Below are 25,682 nucleotides of genomic sequence, written 5' to 3'. Positions count from 1 at the left end.
TTGTATTGCAGAAGGAGGATAAAAAAAATATTTCCCAAAAGGGAAATATAGGGCTAACACAGCACAGCTGACTGTACATCCATCCTCTCCCGAGGTCCACTCCAGGGCTTCCACCACTTAGGTTAGGTACATTCATTCATTCATAGTGCAACAGCCGTCTACTAGAGCAAGCGTGCAATCAACTCATGAATGTTCCTTGCCAGAAACTATGGTTTAACGCTATCATCACGCATAACAAACTCTTGGTCTGCTAGATTAACATCCAAATCCGTTTTCAAATCAGTCATCGCCTTCACAATCCAATCGACTTCCATATACATGTACCCATACTCAACACCAGACCAGACCATAACGTTACCAGATATCATGGTAGTGACGGCAACAACAGCTAGCTGGCTAGCTAGCATTCACACGGATCTCGGGGCTCAGGATTCGGGGGTTGGAGGTTGCTCTTGATTTTGTCCTTTGTTTGTTCCCATCCCTAGTCCCTGTAGGGAATGATTATGGATTGGTAGGGTTGATACCAAGTGCTGAATAGGAAAGTGAGGAAGAAGAAGAAGAGAAAAGAAAATCACAAGGCTTGGATTTTATTGGATTCGAAGTGGAATAGGTAGATTTTCCACGGCCAGTATGTTGATACTGGTGACAAAAGAGATGAAAAGCAAAAGGGAAGAAACGTCCCGCATTTGTTGGAGGAAATGATCGAATCAGAAAAGAGAGAGGGATTGGTGACAAGAGAGGAAAAAAAAAAGGAAACCGTTTCAAATGAAAGGATGAAAGTGCACTGGATCAACCAAAAGGTACTGGACTTCATACTGAACTGAGAGTATCAACTTTGCCCGTAGGGACTCAACGAAGCAAGAATTAAGTAACCACATCCACAAGTAATAATAATAATAATAAAAAGAAAGGAAGAAAACCAAAAAAACTCGTAGGTCACAGTGCACTAATCTCGAATACAGAACGAGCTCCGGTCAGTTCAAGCGAGTCCCCCCTGGTGGATGGTTGGGGATTGCTGGGCTTCCCGGACAAGGGAGAGGATGAGAGGACTGCGATCAACAGGATACGCCAACGCCAATCTCACCAAAACACATGCGCGAACACACATATCCAGGCAATTGAGAGACAAGAAGCAAAACAGGTCGAGTATCCGCGCAAACGCACTAGAGCAATGATCAAATGTACAAACAAGGGTATATTGGAGGTGAAGCACCTGAAGGACCGTTAAGACTTTTACACGTTCACAATGTGTCGCCGGCGCCTGTCTCAACGCCGTCGGCTGAGTAGGAAATGCTAGGGTCGAAGCCAAATCCGGTGGCATCGGCATCGGTGTTGAGGAACGTGTCGAAGTCGAAGTTCTCCAGAATGTCGGGGTTTTCCAGTGCGCTGAAGTCAAGGTTAAATGCGTGAGCCTATGGAGTATCAGTCTATGTTCTGGGTGCCAGTACCTGTCAAACATTTGGAAAGAGCATACATCAGGAATACTGAGGTCAGTGAAAGGTTGTTGAGATTGGTCAGGCGGCGGCTGGACCATGGATGGGGGAGCGGGTGCCGAGGGCTGTCCCTGAGCGGCCCCATTGGCTCCATTCTTGTTGAAGGAGTTGGGATGTTGAGGTGTGACTGGAGTGGATGGAGTCGGCGTTGGCACAGTATCTGCGGCTTCGGTGGAAGGAGTGGCACCTGCAGCGGCGGCGGCGGCGGCAGCCTTTTTAGTAGGCCGCTAGATTTTGGAGTTAGCAGAAACAGACAACTCAATAGCATAGAAAAACAAACCTTGCGGGTATCCTTGGTGTCCTTCTTTCCCTTCGGTGCGGCCTTGTTAGACTGTTGAGGTGTAGGCGGAGCATTGCCGGCGGTCTGGGGGGATGCTGGCTGGCCACGACCAGCGTTGGGGCCTGTGACGGGTGGCGCAGAGGGCGGAGGCATTGCGCTTCGTTCCTGGGGGTTCCAGCTTGAGGCTGGCCCGCAGGTGAATGCTGCATAGGCATCGGTTGTTGCCCTTGCGGCCATTGTCCACCAGGCATACGCTGGGCGTTAGCCGGGATCGGTTGCCCCATTTGAGCTGCAGTGAAAGCTGGGTTAGAGCTGGGAGGGCGCATGTTCGGCCCAGGGAAGAACTGAGCAGCCATTTCGGGTGGCATTTGACCACCATTGAGATTCATGGATCCGGGTGATCCACGCTGGGACATGTCGGCCGCGCTGGGTGAGCCAGGAAGTCCATTGGGAGGCATTTTGGGCGTGCCTCGTTTCATTTGGTCGCTGGGGTTGGGAGAAGCGCCCGCCCTGCTGCCCGGAGAAGTGCCAGGTGGCAAACCTTGACCGGGCATTGGAGGCTGACCATCAGCTCGGGCCATGCTATCCTGCTCTTGACGAGCCATCATCAGGCGCCGCTTATTCTGCTGTTCGAGCAGCATAAGCTGCATTTGATAATCTTGGAGCGCATGGTTACCGTGCTGAGGGCCAGGTGTCTGCATACCAGGCCGAACCTGGGGGATCTGACCGGCGCCGTAGTAATCACCATTCATCTGATATAGTGCTTGGCCATCCGGCATCCCCACCATATCGGTCTGGTTTGGCATGACACCGGGATTCATCATACCACCATTTGAGATACCCTGGGAATTCGATGCTGAGCGAAAGTGATGAAAGGCCAAGTTTTGAGCATATACCTGCATATTCTTCTGCTGCGCAGCCTGTCCTTGTTGCTGATACTGCTGGAATTGCGCCGGAGTCAACCCCCTTTGCATACCATTTTGCATCATTATAGCCTGCGGGTTAGGCTGTCCCGGCATTCCTTGTCCTTGTCCACGACCGTTCGGTGCGAGCTGTTGTCCGTTGACGGCGCCTTCGAGGCGGGGGCGTTTCGACGGCGAAGGAGCGTTGTCGGCAGAGGCAGGTGACTGTGGTCGATGTCCAGCCATTTCCATATCAGATTGCTCCCGCTGCATGTGCTGCATCATGTGAATTTGCTGTTGCTGGGACTTCTGGAATTGTGCCATCTGTTGTTGCTGTTGCGAACTACAGAGAATCATGTTAGTAAGGCGTCCTCCCCCAATTCGACACCTGCCATGGGGAAAATCGGTGGAATAGAGCATACAGTCCAGATGTGTTGTTCTGCAGCACTGTTTTCTGCAGGTTAGGAGGCACCATGCCACCGTTCTGTCTTCGCAGCTGATTTAGTTGAGCAGGCATCATAGGCTGTTGTCGCATGAATTGGTTATGTTGCTGTTCCCGCAGACGCATGAAGTTCTATGTGGATTAGTGAGTGATCCACGCCGCTTATGAAAAATATTCACGCACCTGGTTGTGCTGAAGATACTGTCGGACATCATTGCTGTTGCCCTTCTTTCGTTGGGCCCAGAAGAAATCCCAAAAGAGGCTGAACCAATCTAACAGGAATGATGAAGGGCTTTCGCTGGGGAGGCTTGGGCGAGGGAGATCATCAGGGATTTTGATCTTCTCGCCATCCTTTCCATCAGTCATCATGGCATCTGGATCCAGGCCATTCATGTCACCATCACGCCGATTGCCAGGACTAGTCTTCGGGTTATTGTCGGTGTTGAGTTTGATGGATTCATCTTGCACGAGTGCGCGAGCGCAGTCGTGATAGCCACGCTTCAAAAAGTAATCGTAAATGTACGTGTTGAGGTTGTTGATCATGATATCGGGGTTATTCATAGTGCCATCGTTACGGGAAGCCGAAGATCCATTGTTGATCATGGGAACTCCACCCACTGGGCCCCCAGCGCCGGGGTTCATTCCGACATTCATCTGGTTCATTGTGGCTAACGGTGGAACTGAAGCCACCCTTGCCTATGGTTTCGTGGAAGATCAAATTGAACGCGACGAAATTCCGACGCGCGACCACCGTCTCAGGCAATTTAGCCTGCCGCGGGGTTATATAGGCGACGCGTGGGAATGTGACGGAGACGAAGCGGTGAGCGCTTCACAGGAACGAAGACTCGCGGAATCAGCAACGCGTATACGTTACTGCGCAAGCCGGCTGTGTGGGATATCGTAGGATCAGACGGCGGACGATAAGTTTTCCGTGTCACTAGTGACGGATTTGTCTAGAGAACCAACGCGACGGTATCGAAATGAGGGTATCGAGGCTCGAAGGCGCAGGCGATGTGCTGAAGAAAGTGATGAGCACTTGTCCGGGTATTAGAAGATTTCTGCGAAGTGCAGGGGTGAATGCGCGATGTAGAGGAAGTGGGCGATGACGGAGGTACAAGGAGGCGGAAACAGCGCACAGGCGAGGTGGTTGGTATGGGGGGGGCGGGCGCCAGTCAAGCCCGATCGGGCAGAATCGCAGACAGGAGAACACCCAAACCAGATACCAGAAACAACGAACTCCCAAAGGCAACAAAAGTGCAGATTAAGAATAGGGGGAGTCTTTAAGAGATGTGGATCTCACAGTGGGAAGGGGACGGATTGAGAGAGAGCCGGGGGTACTCTCTGCGTTCTGCGGGAGAATCGCTTGTTCGGATCGGATCAACCTGGTCGGAGGTCGGGGCTGGGGATGGCGCTGTCAAGCGTATTTCTGGGCATGCACCGATCTGATAACCACCGTCTGGGAGAATATTAGAAACTAGATGGGAACCGAGAAATAGAGAGACCGAGAACAGAAAGCTGAAAAGCAAGCAGGCCAAAAAAAAAGTAGGAGGCAGAAAAGTCAGACTGGTGAGATGATACCTATGGGCCCTGCGATGGATCCCGGGAGTCTAAAAAGTAGAGTAAGCCACTCTACAAGAATTGAGAAGATTGCCCGATCCCAGAAATCGGAAGAGTTGATAGGACAATGGACGAGAAAGGGGAGAAGAAGAAATTGATCTGTAGAGAAGTTGAGGGGCGATGGGTATTATATGACAGTACCTGACGGGTACGGTGCTACTTGCATCGTCTTGATATCGACGCCTATAGGTGATAGTATTCGGTCCATGATGAGGTTCTATTCAGTCCTTGACTACCTAGAATACTTTTGTAGCTATGTGGCAGTATATACAAATTGTTCCGAAATAGGCTATGAAGTGGCATCGTTCATTCGCTCTCGGGGTATGCTTAAGGGTTGAATTATAGATGATCATACTATGGAACACTTTATACACTAAAATATATGATCGTTCCAGTCTTGATGGCATTCCCCGATACATAAGCATATAAACACCTAGGGGAAGCAACTCAAAATGGAATCAAAATTATCACATGGTATATTCTAGATCAGGTCAAGAAGAAGCTAAAAGAATGTTGAGCCTGTAGTAGTTGGAAGCATCATCGCCAGGTCACTGTAACAAAGCCCAGAAGAACAATACCATACAACGTCATATGTCCTTTAGGTCGATGTATCTCAGCGACTATGCAACTAGTACAGAAGAGCTAGCTCCACTCGACTGATCGCAAGCCCCTACTTTTGCTAATGTTTTCCTTGGTTTTAAACTTCTTGGTATGAAGAAGTGCCCCTGCCATGCCAGTAATAAATCGCGTGGCGGGCTGTTTCAGAGATACCTCGATACATCATAAAGCGTAATTGCAGGCGTACAAAGAAAAGTGTTAGGGGCCGATGAACTCGGATAAATTCCCCCGATAGAACCATAGAAAAAAAACCCTTCCCTAGAACGCCCATGTAGGTGCTAATGCACATTTCGCCTTTCAGTCTTCTTCCGGTGGCATCTCATCTTCGATGTATCGTACAAGTGAGACCCGCATCTCGGTCGTCTCGTCTCCACGCAGCACATCGCTAACAAAGTGTGCCTCGATCTGCATTTGAACCTGTATTCCGGGTCAGCCATCGGACCCAGCACAAAGGAACCTTGTCCGATTTGAGAGTTCAAGGGAGTGCTTACCATTTCCAGGGACCCTCGGAGGACACCACATAGAATATTAGAGAACCACAGCTCATCTTGTGCCCGTCCATCATCTGGAAGCTCCACAAAGTCTGCTAGGGGGTTGTCTTCAAAGATAAGTGAGAATTGGTTGTTGTCGCTTGCCCAATTCGTGACCGTCGGTGTGACGTTGAGGAAGATCTTGAAGCCAACCTGGTCGAGAGGTCAGTCATATCTCCGTTACTGACTGGGATCATGACACTCACCTTGGCAATCATATCTGCTGTCTCTCTAAAGTTGGTGCATCGCCCGACACCTGACTTGGCCAGGAAGTCTTCGATTAGGCGCATTCCGATATTGTATCCCATCTTGTCCAGCTGCTTGTTGACCTCCTGGTAGTCGCTGTCGTAGTCCTGGCATAACTGTGCAACAATGGTTCCATAGGTTAATGTGACCAATTCGGCATTCACTTTATCGACTCTTGTTCTGTAGTGAAATAGCTGGTTAGCTTGGGTTCGCGAGCAGAAGGCAGTCGAGTGATAGAGAATCGGTTCTCGTTTCTACTATAAGGGCTCGTAGTTTGACTAACTTCCATATTCTAAGGAGAGTCCAATAATTAGCAGGATATTCAGATCCAGATCAAGCATCGACTCTACTTACTCTTCTCCTATTCTTGAGGTTTTGTTGGTCGACATCTTCAGGAGCACACTCTGAGAACCGTGGCTAGTGATAGGATAAGTAAATGAGAAGCACCCAAGCCAGCGCAGATATATGCGACAGTCAACAAATGATCAATGGTGATTGCGGGGAGTTCGGTGATTGCTGGAGTGGCTGATGTACACAGTCCACTCACCGCCGAGGATGGGATTATCATTCTTCCCGCAGCTTCTCATCGCCGTGGAACTTTTGCTCTCCACCACATTTGAGGTCGCGATTGCTCCACGATCCTTCATTTTATTTCTTGCATACCCCAAGGCGCGCTTGTGAAAATGTCCGGCGAGAAACGTCCAGCGCCTGAGGGCTTCGGCACCTCCCACCAGCTCGTGGTCAAGAGGAGCAAGGCCGATGCCGAACTCAACGCGGGAACCGCACTGGTCAAGGGCTCGTCGCAAAATGGAGCTCTAGTCCAATCTGTATGCGCCACTATCATACTCGAAGCTTGGAGAGATATGGAAGAATAGAATGGCTAATTTGAATCTGCAGGTGCCTCGCACGAGCGGGCTCGATGCTCCCATCATGGAGCTTACAGGTAAAATGCTTCTGTCAATTCAATCTAAAACATGCGCTAATGGGATAAACAAAGGTCACTCTGGAGAAGTATTCACGACGCGATTCGACCCTACTGCTCAACACATTGCCTCCGGATCCATGGACCGTTCCATTTGTATGTCTTGGCTTTGATCTGTCCTGTCCCAATTTCGCCGAAGAGGTTACTGATTGGATTTCGTGAATAGTACTCTGGAACACATACGGACAATGCGAAAATTATGGTCAATTGACCGGCCACCGGGGAGCCGTGTTAGATCTCCAATGGTCACGCGATTCCCGGTCACTGTTCTCAGCATCCGCCGATATGACTCTTGGAAGCTGGGATGTCGAAACAGGCGAACGAGTACGCCGCCACGTGGGCCACGAGGAGATCATCAATTGTCTCGATATCAGCAAGAGAGGACAGGAACTGTTAATCAGTGGCAGTGACGATGGTTGCATCGGTATCTGGGATCCTCGACAAAAAGATGCTCTGGATTACCTCCAGACTGAGCTTCCCATTACTGCAGTAGCCTTGTCCGAGGCAGGTAATGAGATTTACAGTGGAGGTATTGATAACACAATCCACGCTTGGGATATTCGGAAGAAGGCCGTGGTCTACTCTATGACCGGCCACACAGATACAATCACTTCGTTACAGATCTCGCCAGACTCACAGACTCTGTTGTCCAACTCCCACGACTCTACAGTTCGCACATGGGACATTCGTCCCTTCGCCCCTACCAACAGACAAGTGAAGACGTACGATGGTGCTCCCGTCGGACTTGAAAAGAACCTTATTCGGGCCAGCTGGGATCCCAAGGGCGAGAAGATTGCTGCTGGTAGCGGTGATCGGAGTGTGGTTGTTTGGGAGGCCAAGACCGGAAAATTGTTGTACAAGCTTCCCGGCCACAAGGGCACTGTCAACGACGTGCGCTTCTCTCCCAACGATGAGCCAATCAGTGAGTTTATACCGTTCTACTGTATATGCTTGGGGCGGTTTCTAACTTGTTGCAGTTGTTTCGTGCTCGTCCGATCGGAACCTGATGCTTGGAGAGCTGGGCAGGTGAGCATATGTCATAATAATGTTATAATGAAGATAAGCGGGCGTCAAATTCATCTTTTCAAACACATTGACGTACAAAACTTCTCGCCCAAGAGCCACAAGACCAGCCAGAGGTCGAGGCTTGATTTGATGTCCCCGTACGTATCTGGCAGGGAATGACCAAAGAATAGCTAGCAAGTCACCAACTTAGGTCCCCTACGGACTGATGAATTGTACACTAGAATCCACTGTGGCTATTTTCACAAAAACAAGGGGAACTGCATACCAAAGTTGAAGTATATAGAGCGGAATGATGCAATGGGCGCGGCAAAAAAAGTCCCCTAAATTGGCTTATCTGGCCGTATCCAAACACTCCACCCTCACCCTTGAGTGACCGAGTTCTCTACTTTAACGGTCATAGGTCCTCTGGTCCTCTCCCATCCATGAGCTCTGCACTCAGTTCCCCGTGAAGCGTGACGGAGCTGAAAAATGTCCTCCCTCCGCTTCGCCGGGAGGATGGTGTTCTGCGCCATCCTCCTGTGGTTCAGTGTTGCCCATGGCATGAGAGACAGCCAAGTAAAGGAACTACGGTAAGAGTCCTTCTTTCCAAGTATAGTTTACTCCTTTTTGAAAGACTCAACCTCTAATCTCCGTACTTATCCAGGCAAGAAACGGAGCGCATGTTCTTCCACGGCTTCGAGAACTACATGCAATACGCGTTCCCCGAAGACGAATTGCGCGCACTGACCTGCGGCCCTCTGTTTCGCGACGAGAAGAATCCGGAGAATAATGATGTTTTGGGAAATTACTCCTTGACTTTGATTGACAGCCTGTCATCGTTGGCAATCATCTCGTCAAGTCCGGATAGTGGCGAGCGTGCCTTGGCGCATTTCCAAAATGGTGTTCAGGATTTTGTTAGGCTATATGGCGATGGCTCGTATGGCCCTGCTGGTCAGGGTGAAAGGTCGAGAGGCTTTGATCTGGACAGCAAGGTGCAGTTATTCGAGACCGTGATTCGAGGGCTGGGTACGTTCCTCTACCATGGCTGATAGCGTTGGCTGGACGTCTTGTGACTATCTTATACTTACATTTATGCAGGCGGTTTGCTCAGTGCTCATCTTTTTGCCGTCGGCGAGCTCCCTATTACTGGATACGAACCCTTGGCACAGGACGCCGCATTTGCAAGTGCATGGGATAAAAGCCATTTTGGGAAGAAAGATCACGGCATTCAATGGAGAAATGGCTTCATCTATGATGGCCAACTGCTTCGACTCGCTGTGGATTTGGCACACCGTCTACTCCCTGCGTTCTACACAGAGACCGGTCTCCCCTACCCCCGAGTCAACCTACGACACGGGATACCTTTTTATGAGAATGCGCCTCTCAATTTTAATGGCCAGAGCGGTTCGCGCAAACGAAAACCCAAGTCTGCAACAAACTCGGAACCTGCTGAGACTTGTAGTGCTGGTGCGGGTAGTCTGGTCCTCGAACTTACCGTGCTGAGCCGCCTCACTGGTGATGGCCGGTTCGAAGATCTGGGCAAGAGAGCATTTTGGGCGGTTTGGAGCCGTCGGAGTGACATTGGACTGCTTGGATTTGGCATTGATGTTGAATCGGGCAAGTGGGTGGGACCATGGGCCGGAGTATGTATTTTTCTTCCTTTGAGCGACGACCACAGACTGATTTTGATAGATTGGTGCGGGCATTGACAGTTTCTATGAATATGCTGTCAAGGCTCATGTTCTTCTGTCAGAAGGAGAGCGTTTGCCATTCAATTCCGAAAGCCCTTGGGCGGCATTGGACTCATACTACGATCCTTTGACAGACTATCAGCACACAGGGGAAGCCTTCAGACAGGTATGGGAGGAATCGCACACGTCAATCAACCGCCATCTGTTCCGAGGTGAAGGTTATCAACATCCCCATCTTATTGTAGGGGATGTAATCACCGGTGCCACCCGAGCTTTCTGGATTGATAGTTTGAGTGCTTTCTATCCAGGAGTTCTCGCTCTAGATGGAAAGTTGGATGAAGCTGTCCAGCTCCATCTTTTGACTACCGCGATCTGGACTCGCTACTCGGGTATTCCTGAGCGGTGGAACGTGGCCACGGGCGATATTGACAACGGCATGCCGTGGTACGGAGGTCGGCCAGAGTTTATCGAGTCCAATTATTACATTTACCGGGCCACCCAGGATCCTTGGTATCTACATGTTGGTGAAATGGTTCTTAGTGACCTGAAGCGGCGATGCTGGACCAAATGTGGCTGGGCTGGCATCCGAAATGTTCTGACTGGCGAACTCATCGATCGAATGGAGAGTTTCTTCATTGGTGAAACAGCCAAGTACCTCTTCCTGCTGTTCGACAAGGATCATCCTTTGAATAGGGTTGATGCACCCTGGGTCTTCAATACTGAAGGGCACCCTCTCATCATTCCTAAAAAGAAGACATTGCAACATCGTCAAGCCTCGCCCCCACCAGCAGGTCAGGAGATTGCAGAGGGAACTTGTCAAATTATCCCGTCTCCTTTCTTTGGTGTATCATCCACTGCATCTCGCTCGGATATCTTCCACGCTGCCACTTTGGCTCGCTTGGATCAGATGCCTAGTCGAGGTGTGGCACAGGGTCCTATCTTGAAAGACTCATCTGAACATCAAAGTGTATTTGTGTCCGATCTCACCTCGCCAACCAACTATACATTCTACCCATGGACACTTCCCCCTCAGCTGGTTCCCTTCGATGCTACGAGTGCCCCAATGGCCGTCAGACCCACACTCGACATCTCATTCCCATCGCTTCCAGGTGGCGTCAACCTAGGATCTGGAGCACTGGAACGTGTCCGCGACGGAGTTTTCGTGAAAACAATCGGAGGGCTCCGTTTGAGTATGGTTCAGGATGTACGGCTGGAGGACCCAACACCCACCACTGGGGAAGACGCAGACGGATACCGGGTGCAGGTGATCAATAATGTGCCACTGGGCAAAGATGAGAAGGTATATCTCTCTCGTCAGATCACCTTTGATGTCGTCGATCCCTATGATCCGAACTTCACTCGGGTCCGCGACAATGCCATGCTAGACCTTGTCATTGACGTTCTTCCAGAGCCCGCTCGCCGACGCAATGATTCGACTCATCCGCCAGATGAGTATTCTGCGTCAGAACATCCGCAGCCGTCGGACTCCCATCTCGGAGCCCACCGACCCGCCTCTTCTGTCGACGATGCCGCAATCATCGACTCCCCAGACTCAACTGTAAAGGCCATGCTATCGTCTCTGGTGAACTCGGTTTCTTCGTTGCTGCGCGACGAGCCGACGGAGGCCGCACCGCTTCGGCTGAGTCTCCCTGCTTCTATTGCTACCGGGGTTGGTTCGGGCCCGCTCCCGGATACTGAAGATGCTGTCACCATGTCAGTACTTGGCAACCCGTCTACCAGCCGTCTCACATGGTCAAGTATATACTTTGTTGATGAAATCTGTGACGAAAAGGTTCTTCGTGAGGTTGCTCAAAATCACGAGGTGCTTGTTATCAAGCGTGGCGGTTGCACCTTTTCAGAAAAGCTACGCAACGTTGCCGCCTACAGACCAACACGGTCCGCCTTGAAGCTCATTGTTGTTGTCTCATACGACGATGTCCCACCAGAGAACGAGACGAAAAAAGGATCGAAATATCAGTCTGACACCTCCATCGCCGCTGTTCGTGCCGAGTCAACCCTCATCCGCCCACATCTCGACGAGGCCCAAATGACTGCCAGCGGCATCCCACGCAACTACCTCATCAGCATGGTTATGGTCGGCGGTGGAGATGAAACATACCAACTCCTACGCCACGCAGGCGGCATTGGTGTCAAGAGACGATACACCATGCGATCTCAAGGCGTCCCAATCACAAACTTGAACATTGTTTGAATATACACCAATACATATACCCTCGAAACGAAGACTCACAATCATGTTTTGTATCTGTCGGCGTGTACCTAGGTCTATACAGTAGATTCAACATAGCCAACCTCCTCGGAGATACATCCCCCCAATATCCCACCATTAAATCCAATCCAATTCAAAGCCTAGGTTTCCCCTCCATAGCAGCCTGAACCTTCCTCCAAGACTCAATCCCCCGTTGCGCAGCACTCCCAACACTAACACTCCCATCCCTCAACCTCCGATCAAAAACCTCCATAGAAACCCACCCCTCAAATCCCATCTCAACAATCCAAGCCCGCGCAATCTCCACGACAGGCAAATACCCCCCCAACTCCTTCTCCAACGGAAACGGCCGCGCATGCTTCGACCACGTAAATTCCTTCGCCTCGCCCGACAACGCCCACGGGTGCTCCGCCGAATACGGCGGATCGAACCGCTCGCCGTCCGACAGCTGCACATAGAATAACTTGTCCCGCGGACAATCCCGGACAAACCGACGCAGCGAATCGCGCAGCCGTTCATCGGCGTTCATCTGCATCCCGGATGGTGAGGCCGAATCGCCCCATATCTTGGTTGCTTCGTGGAATGTGTCCATGCACAGCCCGAAATTCGGTCGTTGCACGCTGTTCACGAGTGCCAGCGCTGCTTCCCAGGTTGAGTGGTTCGTTCCCCAGGATAGGGCCTCGTAGGCGATTGAGACTTTTGGCTCGGTGGCGCTGGCTAGGTCTGAGAGGGCTTGTAGTTCGTGGATGAGGACGGCTGCGTCGCGGCTGCAGTCGGTTGTGAAGATTGATGGGACTTGGAGGTATGGTGCTTTGAGGAGTCGGGCGATTTCGAGCCAGTGTTTGGCTCGTTGGAGTCTTGTTTCCAGGGGGGAGTTTGCGCCTTCGAAGTTCTCGAATGGGGCTAAGGAGAGGGCTTGGATGTTGTTTTCGTTGCAGATTTGGTGGATTCTCTGGGCTGCGGTGTGGATTGGGATGTTTTGGGATTTGCTGTATGTTTCTAGGTCTGAGTAGACGATCTCGAGGCCGGAGTAGCCATGCTGGGCTGCGGTGCGGATCTTCTCGTCTAATAGATGGCCTGGATAGAGACTCAAGGAGACACTGGCGATTGCTAGCTTGTTTACCATTGTGAATGCTGGAGATGTATTGAGGAAGTTGCTGGAGGTGTATGGAGGAAGTGTCGAATTGAGTTGAAGTTGATATATCTAACTATAGCGGAAGTTGGTTTCCGGGTGATTCCCGAGTGGTGATTTGTATGTGATAGACTCGGTTCATTGGCTTGGAGTCTCGGTGATTAGTGACCGTGCTGCTCGGTGATATAAGTCCGGTGGCTCCAAGGTTCGGTTGTTAAGTGTGAAGTAGAAGTTGTGTGGAGTTAACTTTATATCCATGCCATAACGTTCATTATAGTCTATACCTTGTAACGTAGCTTAAGTTGACTTTCTATGTGATGATTGTTGAGTCATTCACTTATTACTTGACTAGCTTGAGTTACCTTTAACTTACCTTTACATGCATTCATCCCCTCTTTTCTCCTCTTTTACTGTTACTTCCTCGGATACAGTCAAACCAGCCGTAACAACCAAAACCAAAACACCATCAAATCCTTCAAAATGCCCTTCAAACCATCCGCAACAGAACTGCCAACAGAAGCCCACACATCAACCAAATCCCAATCCCAATCCCGCTCCCCCCTCGATGAAACAAAACATCAACCCCCCAAACATCTCTACTTCGCCTACGGCTCCAACCTCTCTCCAACACAGATGAAATCCCGCTGCACGGTAGACCCAGAATCATCCTCCAAACCACTGGCAATAGCAACCCTCCCGCACTGGCGCTGGTTCATCTGCGAGGCTGGATACGCCAATGTCCTCCCCCCGGCGGGACTGCGTGTCCCGAGTCAGGATTCCGATATTGCGGCTCAGGTTCCTATTTCGGGACCGGAGGATTTGGTGTATGGGGTTCTTTATTCCATGGATCCGGGGGATGAGGGGATTCTGGATACCTATGAGGGGGTGGATGTGGAGTCGGACGAGTCCCAGGGGGAGTGGGTTGGGGTGGATGTTCGGCCTCGGGAACAGGGAGACGGGTCCTATAATAAGTGGTATGTGGAGGCTGCGGTGGTGAAGTGGTTAGAGGGGGACGGGCGTGGATATGAAGAAAAGGTGCCGGTTTTGGTTTATGTGGATGAGCAGTGCGTGAGGCTTGCGGGGCCTAAGGTTGAATACATTGCTAGGATGAATAGAGCTATTCGGGAGTCGACGGGGTTGGGAATTCCACTGCAGTGGGTGGATGCGGTTATGAGGAGGTTCATTCCAAAGGATAGAGACTAGACACAAGGTCTGTACAAATTGCATTCACGCTATTCTATATGGTGTCCGATATCCGGCACTCCAACGTCGGAAGGCACCGAGCATCGCCTGATCGGACTCGAAGACCTGTGGCTGGTTGGCCCGGGTGACGCTTCACCGCAAGATCGGGTGCGGTCGGGCTTTTGGAGGGGTATTATTATCGGCAATGGCGGTCGTCAAATAAAGATTTTGGGGGCGTTTTGCGGGCGTATAACTTTAAGCCTGGCCAGAGAGGAGAGTGTACACGGGGGCGGGGAGCTTGTCACGGCCGTGGAGGAACTCGAGTTCGAGGAGGAAAATGAAGCCCAGGAGATCACCTCCCATCTTCTTGATCAGCTCACCACCGGCGTAGGCGGAACCACCTGTGAATCCATTAGTATGCGGTATGACAGGAAGAGCGCGCATTCCATCTTCACATACCGGTAGCGATAATGTCATCGATGACAAGGACCTTCTGGCCGGGCTTGATGGAGTCGGCCTGCATCTGGAAGAAATCCTGGCCATACTCCTTCTCGTATCCCTGGGTCTCGCAAGGACCGGGGAGCTTGCCCTGCTTGCGCACGGGGACGAAGCTGGCACCGAGGCGCAGAGCCAGACTGGGGCCCATGAGGAAACCGCGGGCCTCCAGACCAACGATGACATCGGGCTTCTGGTCATAGTTGGCGCGGATGTGAAGCTCCAGAGAGCGGATCAAGGCCTCGTGAAGAGAAGGGTCGGCGAAGATAGGCAGGATATCCTCAAACAGAATTCCGGGGGAGGGGAAGTCCGGGAACTGGCGCAGAGCACCGCGCAGTCTTACCTTAAGACTGGCGAGTTCGGCGGTGCTGGCGGCATCGGAGGCGGGGAGTCCGACTTGGGAGGCATTGGGGAGAGTAGAGGACATGATGAAAGAGAAAGGAGGGGGACGTGATTGAGGGGGGGGGAAAGGAGGGATAAAAAGGGAAAAAAATGAGAAAAAAAAAAAAAAGGTATGGAGGGGAAAAATAGAGACGACATTTGATAAGCAGAGGGTTGCCCCTCTGATCTTCGGTCTAGAACTGTGTGCAACGCGGATTCTATTCTTATTCTATGCTTATTTGTATCGTGTTATATTCTTATATTGTGACAGTGTTATATTCTTACCTCTCTATATCTATACAGCGTATCGATATCGAGACAGCCCCTCGCCTCGCCTGTGATATCGCATACGGGGTATTCTTATCACGGCGGATCTGCGATGGCCCTCATGCACGCCTCGGAACTAGTGCTCAGTCCCCTCGAAAGGTCAGGGCCAAGCGAATCAGGGTGTGTGGTAACCTGATAATCCTTTCCTCCTGGGGGGTTCCAGGTCTAGACATCTGGCTTCTTGGTGGCACCCAGCCAGGTGAAATGACTCAGGAATCCCAGTCAAGTGGCTTGTCTAGATCAGACGAATCTTCGCACATGTTGGATCAGACCATTGAGACCGTTTCGGACGCGCTGCAGCCTTTACCAAACAGGTCTAGCCAATCGCGTGATTGGTGTCGGTACGTGATCGGAAACTCATCACAGTGGCTTGTACTAGGGAAATATGCACATGCAGCCATGTCTCTGTTGTGCAGCGTACGTATTGTATATCCGATAAGCCACGCTCTACGTTATATATTGACAGGCTGCGTTGGGGTCTGAGGTTACCAAACAAAAAAAAAAAGTACTCGATTCTATACTCGAAATAATAAACGTGAGGTTATGGAAATGAAGAAAAGAAAAACAAAAAAAAAAGAAACGCTCACTCGAGGACGGTGTTTCAGGAATAGCCGAACGCGGGGGTCGAACCCGCAGCCTTAAGATTAAGAGTCTTACGCTCTACCGATTGAGCTAGCCCGGCCGGGCTGTTGAAAGGGCTTCAACTTGTGGCTACATAAGCCAGAAAGATTTTTTGGCAAAATAGTCTGCAGTAACTAGTTAGTCCGCCGTCATTCCTTTTCCCATGTTGAAACTACCTCTCTTCCCTTTACCCTATTTCTGCATTGAGCATGACTCTGATTTAGTACGCAATGATTGGATCGTTTATATCTATTTCTTATCAGACATTCTTAAAATATTCATATATAGAGTTAAATCACATCAAACGAGTACTGTAGATATATATATCTCTCTCATAATAGGTTATGACGGTAGCATTTTGAATGATACAGTAATCGAGGACTGATACCCTAGCTGACTGATACTTCATAACACAATAGCCCCTCAAGCAAGAAACAGTCAGTATGCTATGTTTTCTACATAGAATCAACGTAAATGCAGCTTCAATGCAGGCTCATGTACCAAATACCTCTTATGTAGGTACCCTGGGTACATGGCCCAAACCAGACTAGCCCATCACATGACCCAGCGCACAGGCCACCTCGCTTCACGTTTTTCCGGCGTCAGCCCATTCGTATAAAGGAGCCGCTTTCCTTTTTTTCCATCTCTCATGACTTTGAAGTCGGCGCTGCATCTTGCAAGCCACTTCCTCAGATGAATTTTTTCTGATTGTAATACCTTCAGCATGTCACCTGCTGCTCTTGCCGAGATGCAGCCAGATCCACAACATGATCAGCTTCAGGCCGTGGGCAAGGCCTTTGATGCTTTACTACTAACCGTTTATCGACTTACTCACAGACAAAATGAGATGTTCCAGCACATGGATAAGGTCTTCAAGGAGGTAAATACACCCTTTTCTCTCAGTTTCTATTCCCCTTGCCTTTGCTTTCAGTCTCAAGTGATGAGAAATTTTGATTAGCTCTAGATCAGTAGTCACTTATGTGGCGGTGACGGATTAACATGTATTATCTGATGAGACTTTGACTGCTTTGCTTGTTTTCATGTGGTTTTTTTTTGAAACAATCGCTAACTCGCAAATAGTACTCCGATGTTATAGAAACACTGCCTCCTCAAGATAGACCTCCTGCACTGGACATTCATACCAAACTGCTTGCGCAGCAAGAAGAATACCGTCAGGGCCTCGTACACAGCAAGCCTCGGGTGGAGGAACAACCGTTGAATTCCAGAGATGTAATCAAGACCCTCGTTGCACACCAAAATGTAGACGAAAATACCACTGCGGCCATCAAGGACGGGGTCAAAGGCTGCAAGTCTCTGCTCCGTTCGCAAGATGGCCTATCTCAAAGATCCAATTCCTGCATCCTTGCGCGGGTTCCTTCCCCACCACCTGCGCTGGAGAAAGACTTCACCACAAACGGTACCCAGGGAAACCTGCATTGCCCATTTTCCAAACCGAATAAGATGCAGAACGGAAGTGAGATCCCCAGTGGGAGAAGCTCTGCTCCAAAGATCCAGATTGACTCCACCTGCGGGCATGAGCATCTCGATCCTATCAAAGCAGAGCTGGAGGACCGACGCTCTAGCCATACTCCATCCGCTCCCTCATCTAAAGGCGCCTGTCCCGTCTCTCGATGCCCAATCCGATTCCTGGACCAACACTCTCCAGAAGAAATCGCTGAATATGTGGAACGACACAAACATGAAATCCCGCGGAGCCATGCCATCTGCGTCAACCGATACCAACGCAACCCACAGAACATGCGACACCTGGACGCTAAGTATGGCGGGCTGACTAGCATGATCGCCGGCCTAGGAGTCAAACATCAAGCGTTCTTGCCCGACTGCCAAAACGGGGAGGGCAAGTCTTCAACCTCCGCGTCTACACAACGTGTTGAGAAATGGGCTGAGAACGTGGACCCGGAGACACCTGGAGCTCCTAATAATGAAGCTCCTGATCATGATGATGATGACAATCGTCAGAGTCACTTCGACCGTCCACTCCGCGAAGTTCGTGTGGGTGAATCTCCGAGCAGGCCTTGGGGTATCTCAGTACCAGTCACACACCTTCCTCCTGCTTCAGTGCCGACCTCCGGCCTGGCCCCTGGACCCATTTCGACCGATCAATTCAATACTTCACCCGAGAAGTCCGCCGACGTCGCTGACACCGGTGTTGATGTTCCAGCCAAGCCTGCCGGGCGTTGTCCCTTTGGCCACGGGGCCCAGAAGCCAGCTGAACACCCCAAGACTGAGCCCGAAGGACCCTGGAAAGACTGGGCAAAGGAATGGCCCAAGAATGACAAGGGCCCATCTACAGATGAGACAACTGCTCCTCCTATCCCTGCTCCTGCCAGCGAAGACCCGACTACCAAACCCGATCTCCCTTCCACCACCTCCGTTCCCTCTCACATCACTTTCAATGGTCCCGTCTTCTTTGGGTATTCCGCCGAACAGACCGCCAGCTTTATGCAACAGCTTGGCAACCTGGGCAAATCGTGATCCGAAGAATTCTTTGTACAGTATGTTCCTGGAAGGCGCAGGGCAAGTAATGCGAACACGACGAAACGACTTTATATTCTTTAGTATTGTATTAGCCCAATTGTGATCCAATCATTGATTCCCATATATATCTACAGTATATCCCGTAGTACAATTCTCAGAAATTCTAGATCCTCAAAAGATAAAGATCGGATGACTTCATCGGGGAGCTGCGACGCTCTCCGAGGGAAACTCGAGCGGGGCACTTATCGTCTTCCTACTTCTTCCTCATGCTGCGCCCTACTTCTCGTCTCTTGTGTCTCTCTCGAACTCTCACTCCTCGTCCATTTATCCAGTCCAGACCTCAATTCCTCTCCAAAATGTCCATGTCCATCATCTCCGCTAAGGAAGCCTGCCCTCGTAAGTCCAGGTATCATCGCGATACAAACACAGTCCCGCGGGAATACAATCATTTGGAATCAAGTCACTAACATAGACCCTCTCACAGCTGCCGGCCCCTACGTACGTTCTCCCTAATACCCAAAAGCCTAGGTGTCCATGTTCAGCTCCCTGTTCATGTTCATGTTCACGTCCACCATCTTCTACCTTGCGAGCTACCCCTCCATGACCGAAATCGGACAATTGACCCTCAACCCCCGCCAAAAAAGACACATCCAAAGCACAATCCCTAACAAAAAAAAAATATAGTCCCAGGCTATCCGTGCCAATGGCCAGATCTTCGTCTCCGGCCAGATCCCCGCTGACGCCTCCGCCAACCTCGTCGAGGGCAACATTGGCCAGAAGACCCAGGTCTGCTGCGACAACATCAAGGCTATCCTGACCGCTGCTGGCTCTGACGTCTCCAAGATCGTCAAGGTTAACGTGCGTTCCCCGTTCCCCTCTTCCAAATACTGGAATATGCATGTCGCTGGGATATTGTTGCTGACTGCTTCGTGATTTGTATAGGTCTTCTTGACTGATATGGCCAACTTCGCTGAAATGAACGCCACTTACGAGAAGTTCTTCGTGCACAAGCCTGCCCGTAGCTGTGTTGCTGTTCACCAGCTGCCCAAGGGTGTCCCCGTTGAGATTGAGTGCATTGCTCTTGAGTAAATTGGGGGTTTGTTTCTTGATTGAATCCTCTTTTTTTACCGAGACACAGATACAGATACAATGGAAATTTGATATCTGAATGGGTTGAGCGTAGAGTTTGTAGATACGGATATAGTAGTAACAGGATCAAGTCACCTAATTTATATGAACGCCATTACCTGACTGGTATTGATTGATATCTGATATTTGCTCATCGTGATCATTTCCATTTCCATTCCATTCGAAGTAATATGAGTAGGTACGAGTAGATGCTAATGGGAATCATAAGGTCAAGGTTCATGCGTAATGGGACAGAATACAAAGGAAAGAGGCATAAAGGGAACATTGCTGGTGTATAGAGTAATGCAGACATACAAGGCGTGCTAATTCCGTATTCACTTTCACCTTGCGCGTGGCATGATGCCACTCATGCGACTCCCAGCTCCGGCCATGAGACTCTGCTTCACAATGGCGTCGGCGGCCGCAGCTGCAGCTAGTCTTTCTTTCTGACGGCTACGATCACGCAGGTAGCCCGCGGCTTCAGGGCGCATTCGGAGAATACGAAGGATCATGTCGTCGTTTGGGTCGGCTTGGGCTTCTCTGCGCTTCTCTTCTTTGGCTTTCTTCATGGTGCCTAGGTTGCGGGAGAGCATGATGCTCTTTCCACGACGGGCCGCGGGAAGTCCTAAGCCGCCATGACCGGCGCCAGCGCCTAGGTGTGCGGGCGCGGAGGCTCGATTGCGGTTTGCTTGTTGGCGGTTGACTGTTGCCGAGGCCATGCGCTCAGAGGTGCGGATGAGGTTCTCGGTTGGTTCGAAGTAGAAGAAATTCAGGCTTTGAATTTCGTGATACTTGGGCGATTTCAAAATGTCGATTGGGACACCGCCTGCCTCGCCTGTTTCTTCATCGATGGCGTGGAAGAAGTTCAATAGCAACACGAGCCAGCGTGATACGATGTCGACTTCTTGGATAGTAAGGGGTTTCTGGTGAGATGGCTTGTCGGACAGAGGTGGCACTAGTAGACTCTCGATAGTTGCAAGTACTTCCTTCCACAAGCGGGCCATCACCATCTTCATGGCTTCGGGCGTAAGTGTCTTGTTCATGATGGCGAAGTTGTCGTTGAAGTAGTTGAACAGGGGATCCAAGGCGTTTTCGACGTCGGCTGGCGTTGGACCGGAAGCTGCTGGTTGTGCTCGATTGCGGTTCAGGAAACTCGAGACACTGGAGATGCTGATACCTCGGGAGAGCAGAGACTTCAGTGTCCGACGAGAAAGACAGTGACTGATGTATGCAGAAAGCTTCTCTGTGATCTTTCGAGTCATATCCCTTTCCGTACGTTTCAGGGTACGGAACGCCTTGCCAAAGTAGAATTGAATGTCATCGCGCTCGCCTTCCATACTGACTCGGAGCAAAAGCCGACCCTGAGTATCAAGGTCAAGCCAATATTCCCGCGGCAAAAAGTCACTAAAGTGCACTGGATCCAGCTTGATGGAAGTGCGGCCGACATAGTCGTGGTCGCCCACTGCATCCCAGTCCCAAATAGTGGCAATCATGTTGAGAGGACCCTGAGTTGTCAGATCAACAGTGTCTTCCCAACGGGGATTAAGATTATTGTAGATGGTGCGGGTCTTGGCAATCCGTTTCTGATATTCGTCCGTCAAGACGACATAGGGATCACTGCCACCACCGATATCGCAGGCTTTCAAATCTTCTGCTTCCACAACCTTGATTGTGAAGACATAAGTAGTAGACTTGCGGACCTTTTTGAGCTGCGGAGGGGTGTTTCTCGCAATGACTTCGGCGCATCCATCGACATTGATGTCGTTCTCAAGCTTGTCAAGCTGTGCGAGTGCATACTCAATGTTGTTCAGTTTCACCAGGGACTATAGGAAAGTTAGACAAACTAGATTATGAGAAAGGGGATGAACACATACTTCTGAGTAGAATTGGAATGGTTCGATCTTGTCCTTGTTTGTCCATGTATCCTTGGCAAATTGCATCAGCTTCTCCTGTGTAGTTTGGTTCAATGCAGCCTCTTGCTCAGGTGTGAGACGATCCAGCTCTCGCGCAAACATCTTCTCCAAGGAGTCACAATATGTCGCAACACCCTTGCCAATCGAGTTGGAGAGATGGGTCATGAATTTCGCATACTGGAGATCGTCATCCCATTCCAGCTGCACAAGGCTCTCAACTACTTGGTTGAAAGATCGGAAGATATCAATCACTGACACACTGTGTCGATCATCTTCAGGGGCGATACCGGCCGTCCGTTCAGCGCGAACAGTGAATGCGTCTTGTCTCGTAGCTTGACTAACCCAATCCATGACCTTTTGGTCTGTCAAGCGAAGCCACCTCCAGACGAATTCCTGAAGAAGAGTCTCCACATGGAAGGGGAAGGTTGCGCTGCATCAGTCAGCTTCTAGCTCTAAAAAGAAGGAAAAATAGAACTCACTCAGGATGGGTTTGTGTGAACAACTGCCTGACAGCAGCGAGCCCCTTATATAGATCGAAGCCATCTTCGATTGCAATCTCCTCGCCTCTCTCTTTGGCTTGTTCGAGAATCCGAATGACCATTTCATGTGCATCTTCAGCAAACATCGGTAACACGTTGGAGCATAGAGTGGTATGAGGATTAACTCTGTTGTTGGTTAGCGTTGTGCCAATAAACACGGCGTGAGACATACCCCATGATCTCTGGATTGTTGCGGTAGCGTTTCTGGATCTTTGTTGCAAGCTTTGTAATTGCATCTCCAAGTTCGGTGACATGCTGAGGGTCCCAAGCCTCTGATTCCACTGGGATGAGCTGGCTAAGAAGACTTTGATATTTCGCTGTGGCTTTTTCGGCCAGTCCTTCTTGCACATACGAAGAGAATCGATTGATATCCTCCGGATTCTCGACGTAGTTCGGATCCATTCGGATGTGTGTTTCGAGAAGGTACATCACAGGACCGATTGGGCGTGGTTTTGCCTCGAAACAGTCCATCATGACATCGTACAGCTCTCTTAACAAAGCCTCATGGAGCTTGGACAGAAGTGCTTGTATAGTTTGAAGGTCGTGAACAGTCCATCGTGCCCGGTCGAAGACCGTGGAAGCCACGAAACTACTGCGTTTGTTTGATTGTCCTGCGGGTGTTTCCTTTGCAAATGTAAATGCCGAGTCAAGGGTATCGAGGTCGATTTCATTGTCAACGAATTTAGCCTGAGCCACATCAAGGAACAAGACGACCCGGGAAAAGTTGGGGATCCGCCAGCGGAGACATAATTCATTAAGCATCTCCATGGACTGCTTCGAAAACAATTTCATTGAAGGCACATCAGATGTCGCTTGGGAAGCTTCGAGGTCCCGATCTCGTAGATCGTGACTCAAAGTCTGGGCTAGAACATATCTGTACACAGCCCTGGGGTCGGATGGAATGAAGGCATAAGTATCAGATTCATCCGTTTCATCCAAAGAAATACCACTAAGGTCAAGGGGTTGATCAATGACATAGGATGTTCTGTCACTTCGACCAGAGGAAATTCTGGACAAATCAGGATTATCACTAGAATTAGGGTTAAATTGAGGAAGAGACCCAGGAGTACTCTTGGCCAACTCTGGGTTGGACTGCACGATTGCAAGCATCATCTGGGAAAGATCCGGGCCTTCGCTTTTCTTCCAAGATTCGTAACCGTCATCTGACTCAAAATCATCTCTGGACAATGTTTTGTGAGTCTGAAGATTCAGGTGTGCTTGATAGGTCTTAAGGTCCTGGAGAGCAGCCTTTTCCGTCCAAAGGGACTTGTGGTTATCGATCTCAGACTGCGCTTGGGCAGTTGTCATCCCAAAGATCTTGGTGACATGCTGCACCAGGGGCATGTCTTTCACATTATAACTCAATGAACCGGGGGCCTCTGTCGCAGACGTAGGTCCATTTCCTTCCATAAGATCCTGATCTTGTAGAAGAAGCTTGTTCTCGAGCACCGATAGGCGATTGGCCAGCTCTGGACGGTCCTTCGACCAGTCGTGATCTTTCAATATGAGACCGAAGAGTCGGACGAAAAGAGCGACGTGACGATCCACCATTAGTTTCCAACTATCATCGTCGTGCTCCTTGCCTTTGCCCAGCTCCTTGATCGCATTCGAGTAGAAGATAAGGACCAAATCTTCAGCGCGTCGATCCTTTTCCATGCGCTTTCGGAATGAATCTTCTTTCAGAGTGTTGAGAAAGGCAGCGAATGTCCGTACTACCAGGTGATCCTGGTACTCCTTTCGTTTCTCCTTTCCCATCAACACGCCGGTTAAGCGCTTCTCCAGCTCGGACACGAATCCATGGGGAATCCTTGTGCTCTTGGAATCTCTCACTAGCGAAAAGTCACTCATTAAATCATGAATAGAAGTCGACGATCGCTTTGGCCGCGCCGGCGCAGCGGGGGCATTTTGGATGCGACGGGAGCGAGGGTGGAGGAGGTAGGCGAGATAGGCCACTCGAACAGCGTGGCTGTATGCCACGTTGGCATTCAGAGGGCGGCGCCGCGACAAAGAGGAGTTGCGCGAATGGCGGCCCTCATTTTGGAGGCTGTTAATCCGTCGATTGACTCCTCGGGATTGGGTAGATGCTGTCGACATGGGGTGATGGTCGATTAAATTCGTGCAACGTTTGCAAGATCAAAAGATACTGGAATGCAGGACCATGGAGTGGAAGACCACACCAGGCGATAGAGGCTTTTCAAGACACTTTTCTCAAAGAACCCAAAGTGAAAAGCTGTCGCAAAGCCAGAGAGGATAATTGTTTGAAGGGGAGAGAGGGGCGGAGGTGAAACAAAAAGCTCCCGAGCCAACTGACGTAGGCGCCCAAAACAATGTCTACCTGATAGTGTTTACAGCCCCTATATGGAGGAATAGTTCCAGGGGGATGTCTTTGTTCTCCTTGGAAAAGGGATCGTCGATTTAAGGCAAGGGTGTCACATGTATCGCTATCATGCCCAGGTTCCTAATAGCCTTTGCGCAAAGGAGGCTGATACTGCGACAGGGTTGGCTGTTCTCTTTGTCCCTCTACTGATCCCAGTCTCTCCAGATGCAAGTCTACGAAGACCAAAGTAGTTTAAATCCAAATTCATTCCGAACATGCAATCGGGCTTTTCGGGGTTGAAACATGGGACTGTTGGCCAATCGACCACCAGTCCCTCAAGTGACGCCGAATATAAAAAATCGTACTGGTATTTACACAACAACAAAAAGAAACCAGATGTCAATCACCACTTGTCCTCACCGGACTTGCGAGCCTAGAAAACAGTGTTAGCTTGTCTGCTCGAGATTTCCGCAGATGTAATGTGTATGGTCACGTACCGGCAGAGCATTGGGCCCTCCCAGTTCCTTCTCCAGACCATCGGCGTAGGTCTTAGGAACACTGGGCTTGTCGGGGTAGTACATGCTGACAACACCGCACACGCTAAGGAAAGCGACGACAAAGCATCCGAGATGGAAGAAGCCCTTGCCGGCGGAGACGTGAGTGTATTGCTCGGGACTGAACACACCGAGGATTTCGTTGTCCTCGTGCACAGGTTCACCGAAGTTGCGCTTCTCTTGGGCGTCCCACCAGCCGCCGTGGGGATCTCTGAAGGCCCGCTTCACACGAGGAGGGTTGGGGTAGTTGTTGTTCTGTGTCGGAGTTAGATGCCGTCGCTAGCAGGCGGAGAGGACCGTATAGGTGCTATATAAGATAAATATACCTGGAGGGGGTCTTCAACTTCAGCAGCACGGAGAGCTGGGATCTGAGAGAAAGCTGCGCGGGGAGCAATGGCGCGGGCAGCCACCTGGGGGAGGCGCCGGGCTAGGATCCGTTGAGACAGCATCTGGGAGCAATTGAGCGTCAGAGAAAAAGAACGGTGAAGGACAACAGACGGGATTGATCTAGACAAAGCACTCACTGTGATGCTGAAAGAGCGGAAGCAAAAGAGTGTC

General features: G+C 50.4%; 11 protein-coding genes across 11 annotated transcripts; 5 read left to right on the top strand and 6 right to left on the bottom strand.

Annotated features, from left to right (window-relative positions):
* Positions 1-1,241: 1,241 nt before the first annotated feature.
* Positions 1,242-3,780, bottom strand: somA (putative cAMP-dependent protein kinase pathway protein (Som1); the record flags this gene model as incomplete). The annotated part of the gene is made up of 6 exons (XM_057129642.1): positions 1,242-1,412; positions 1,475-1,720; positions 1,774-1,976; positions 2,027-3,018; positions 3,098-3,249; positions 3,301-3,780. 6 exons carry the CDS (start codon positions 3,778-3,780, stop codon positions 1,242-1,244), a joined length of 2,244 nt encoding a protein of 747 aa, XP_056982710.1.
* Positions 3,781-5,649: 1,869 nt separating this feature from the next.
* On the bottom strand, positions 5,650-6,517 carry N7511_007264 (TRAPP complex core subunit BET3; the record flags this gene model as incomplete). The annotated part of the gene is made up of 4 exons (XM_057129641.1): positions 5,650-5,769; positions 5,844-6,035; positions 6,089-6,308; positions 6,483-6,517. The coding sequence occupies 4 exons, from the start codon at positions 6,515-6,517 to the stop codon at positions 5,650-5,652; spliced, it is 567 nt and encodes a 188-aa protein (XP_056982709.1).
* A 294-nt stretch (positions 6,518-6,811) lies between these two features.
* On the top strand, positions 6,812-8,201 carry N7511_007263 (WD40 repeat domain-containing protein; the record flags this gene model as incomplete). The annotated part of the gene is made up of 4 exons (XM_057129640.1): positions 6,812-6,955; positions 7,026-7,206; positions 7,277-8,032; positions 8,088-8,201. 4 exons carry the CDS (start codon positions 6,812-6,814, stop codon positions 8,138-8,140), a joined length of 1,134 nt encoding a protein of 377 aa, XP_056982708.1. The 3' UTR covers positions 8,141-8,201.
* A 403-nt stretch (positions 8,202-8,604) lies between these two features.
* On the top strand, positions 8,605-12,018 carry N7511_007262 (uncharacterized protein; the record flags this gene model as incomplete). Its single annotated transcript, XM_057129639.1, has 4 exons — positions 8,605-8,705; positions 8,780-9,141; positions 9,214-9,758; positions 9,808-12,018. 4 exons carry the CDS (start codon positions 8,605-8,607, stop codon positions 12,016-12,018), a joined length of 3,219 nt encoding a protein of 1,072 aa, XP_056982707.1.
* A 151-nt stretch (positions 12,019-12,169) lies between these two features.
* On the bottom strand, positions 12,170-13,162 carry N7511_007261 (sugar phosphate isomerase/epimerase family protein; the record flags this gene model as incomplete). The annotated part of the gene is made up of 1 exon (XM_057129638.1): positions 12,170-13,162. The coding sequence occupies one exon, from the start codon at positions 13,160-13,162 to the stop codon at positions 12,170-12,172; it is 993 nt and encodes a 330-aa protein (XP_056982706.1).
* Positions 13,163-13,648: 486 nt separating this feature from the next.
* N7511_007260 (gamma-glutamylcyclotransferase family protein) lies at positions 13,649-14,371 on the top strand (the record flags this gene model as incomplete). Its single annotated transcript, XM_057129637.1, has 1 exon — positions 13,649-14,371. The coding sequence occupies one exon, from the start codon at positions 13,649-13,651 to the stop codon at positions 14,369-14,371; it is 723 nt and encodes a 240-aa protein (XP_056982705.1).
* Positions 14,372-14,605: 234 nt separating this feature from the next.
* On the bottom strand, positions 14,606-15,272 carry N7511_007259 (adenine phosphoribosyltransferase APT1; the record flags this gene model as incomplete). The annotated part of the gene is made up of 2 exons (XM_057129636.1): positions 14,606-14,751; positions 14,810-15,272. The coding sequence occupies 2 exons, from the start codon at positions 15,270-15,272 to the stop codon at positions 14,606-14,608; spliced, it is 609 nt and encodes a 202-aa protein (XP_056982704.1).
* Positions 15,273-16,898: 1,626 nt separating this feature from the next.
* On the top strand, positions 16,899-18,670 carry N7511_007258 (uncharacterized protein; the record flags this gene model as incomplete). The annotated part of the gene is made up of 2 exons (XM_057129635.1): positions 16,899-17,054; positions 17,255-18,670. 2 exons carry the CDS (start codon positions 16,899-16,901, stop codon positions 18,668-18,670), a joined length of 1,572 nt encoding a protein of 523 aa, XP_056982703.1.
* A 359-nt stretch (positions 18,671-19,029) lies between these two features.
* Positions 19,030-19,762, top strand: N7511_007257 (uncharacterized protein; the record flags this gene model as incomplete). Its single annotated transcript, XM_057129634.1, has 4 exons — positions 19,030-19,069; positions 19,158-19,171; positions 19,358-19,531; positions 19,616-19,762. 4 exons carry the CDS (start codon positions 19,030-19,032, stop codon positions 19,760-19,762), a joined length of 375 nt encoding a protein of 124 aa, XP_056982702.1.
* Positions 19,763-20,142: 380 nt separating this feature from the next.
* Positions 20,143-24,347, bottom strand: N7511_007256 (C2 domain protein; the record flags this gene model as incomplete). The annotated part of the gene is made up of 4 exons (XM_057129633.1): positions 20,143-21,624; positions 21,676-22,144; positions 22,194-22,379; positions 22,426-24,347. 4 exons carry the CDS (start codon positions 24,345-24,347, stop codon positions 20,143-20,145), a joined length of 4,059 nt encoding a protein of 1,352 aa, XP_056982701.1.
* A 626-nt stretch (positions 24,348-24,973) lies between these two features.
* Positions 24,974-25,573, bottom strand: N7511_007255 (uncharacterized protein; the record flags this gene model as incomplete). The annotated part of the gene is made up of 3 exons (XM_057129632.1): positions 24,974-25,003; positions 25,068-25,379; positions 25,451-25,573. The coding sequence occupies 3 exons, from the start codon at positions 25,571-25,573 to the stop codon at positions 24,974-24,976; spliced, it is 465 nt and encodes a 154-aa protein (XP_056982700.1).
* Between the last annotated feature and the right edge of the window lie 109 nt (positions 25,574-25,682).

Source organism: Penicillium nucicola (assembly GCF_028828085.1).
Source record: "Penicillium nucicola strain IBT 29836 chromosome Unknown utg000007l, whole genome shotgun sequence".
Taxonomy (NCBI): domain Eukaryota; kingdom Fungi; phylum Ascomycota; class Eurotiomycetes; order Eurotiales; family Aspergillaceae; genus Penicillium; species Penicillium nucicola.
This window is presented reverse-complemented; position numbering and strand designations above follow the sequence as displayed.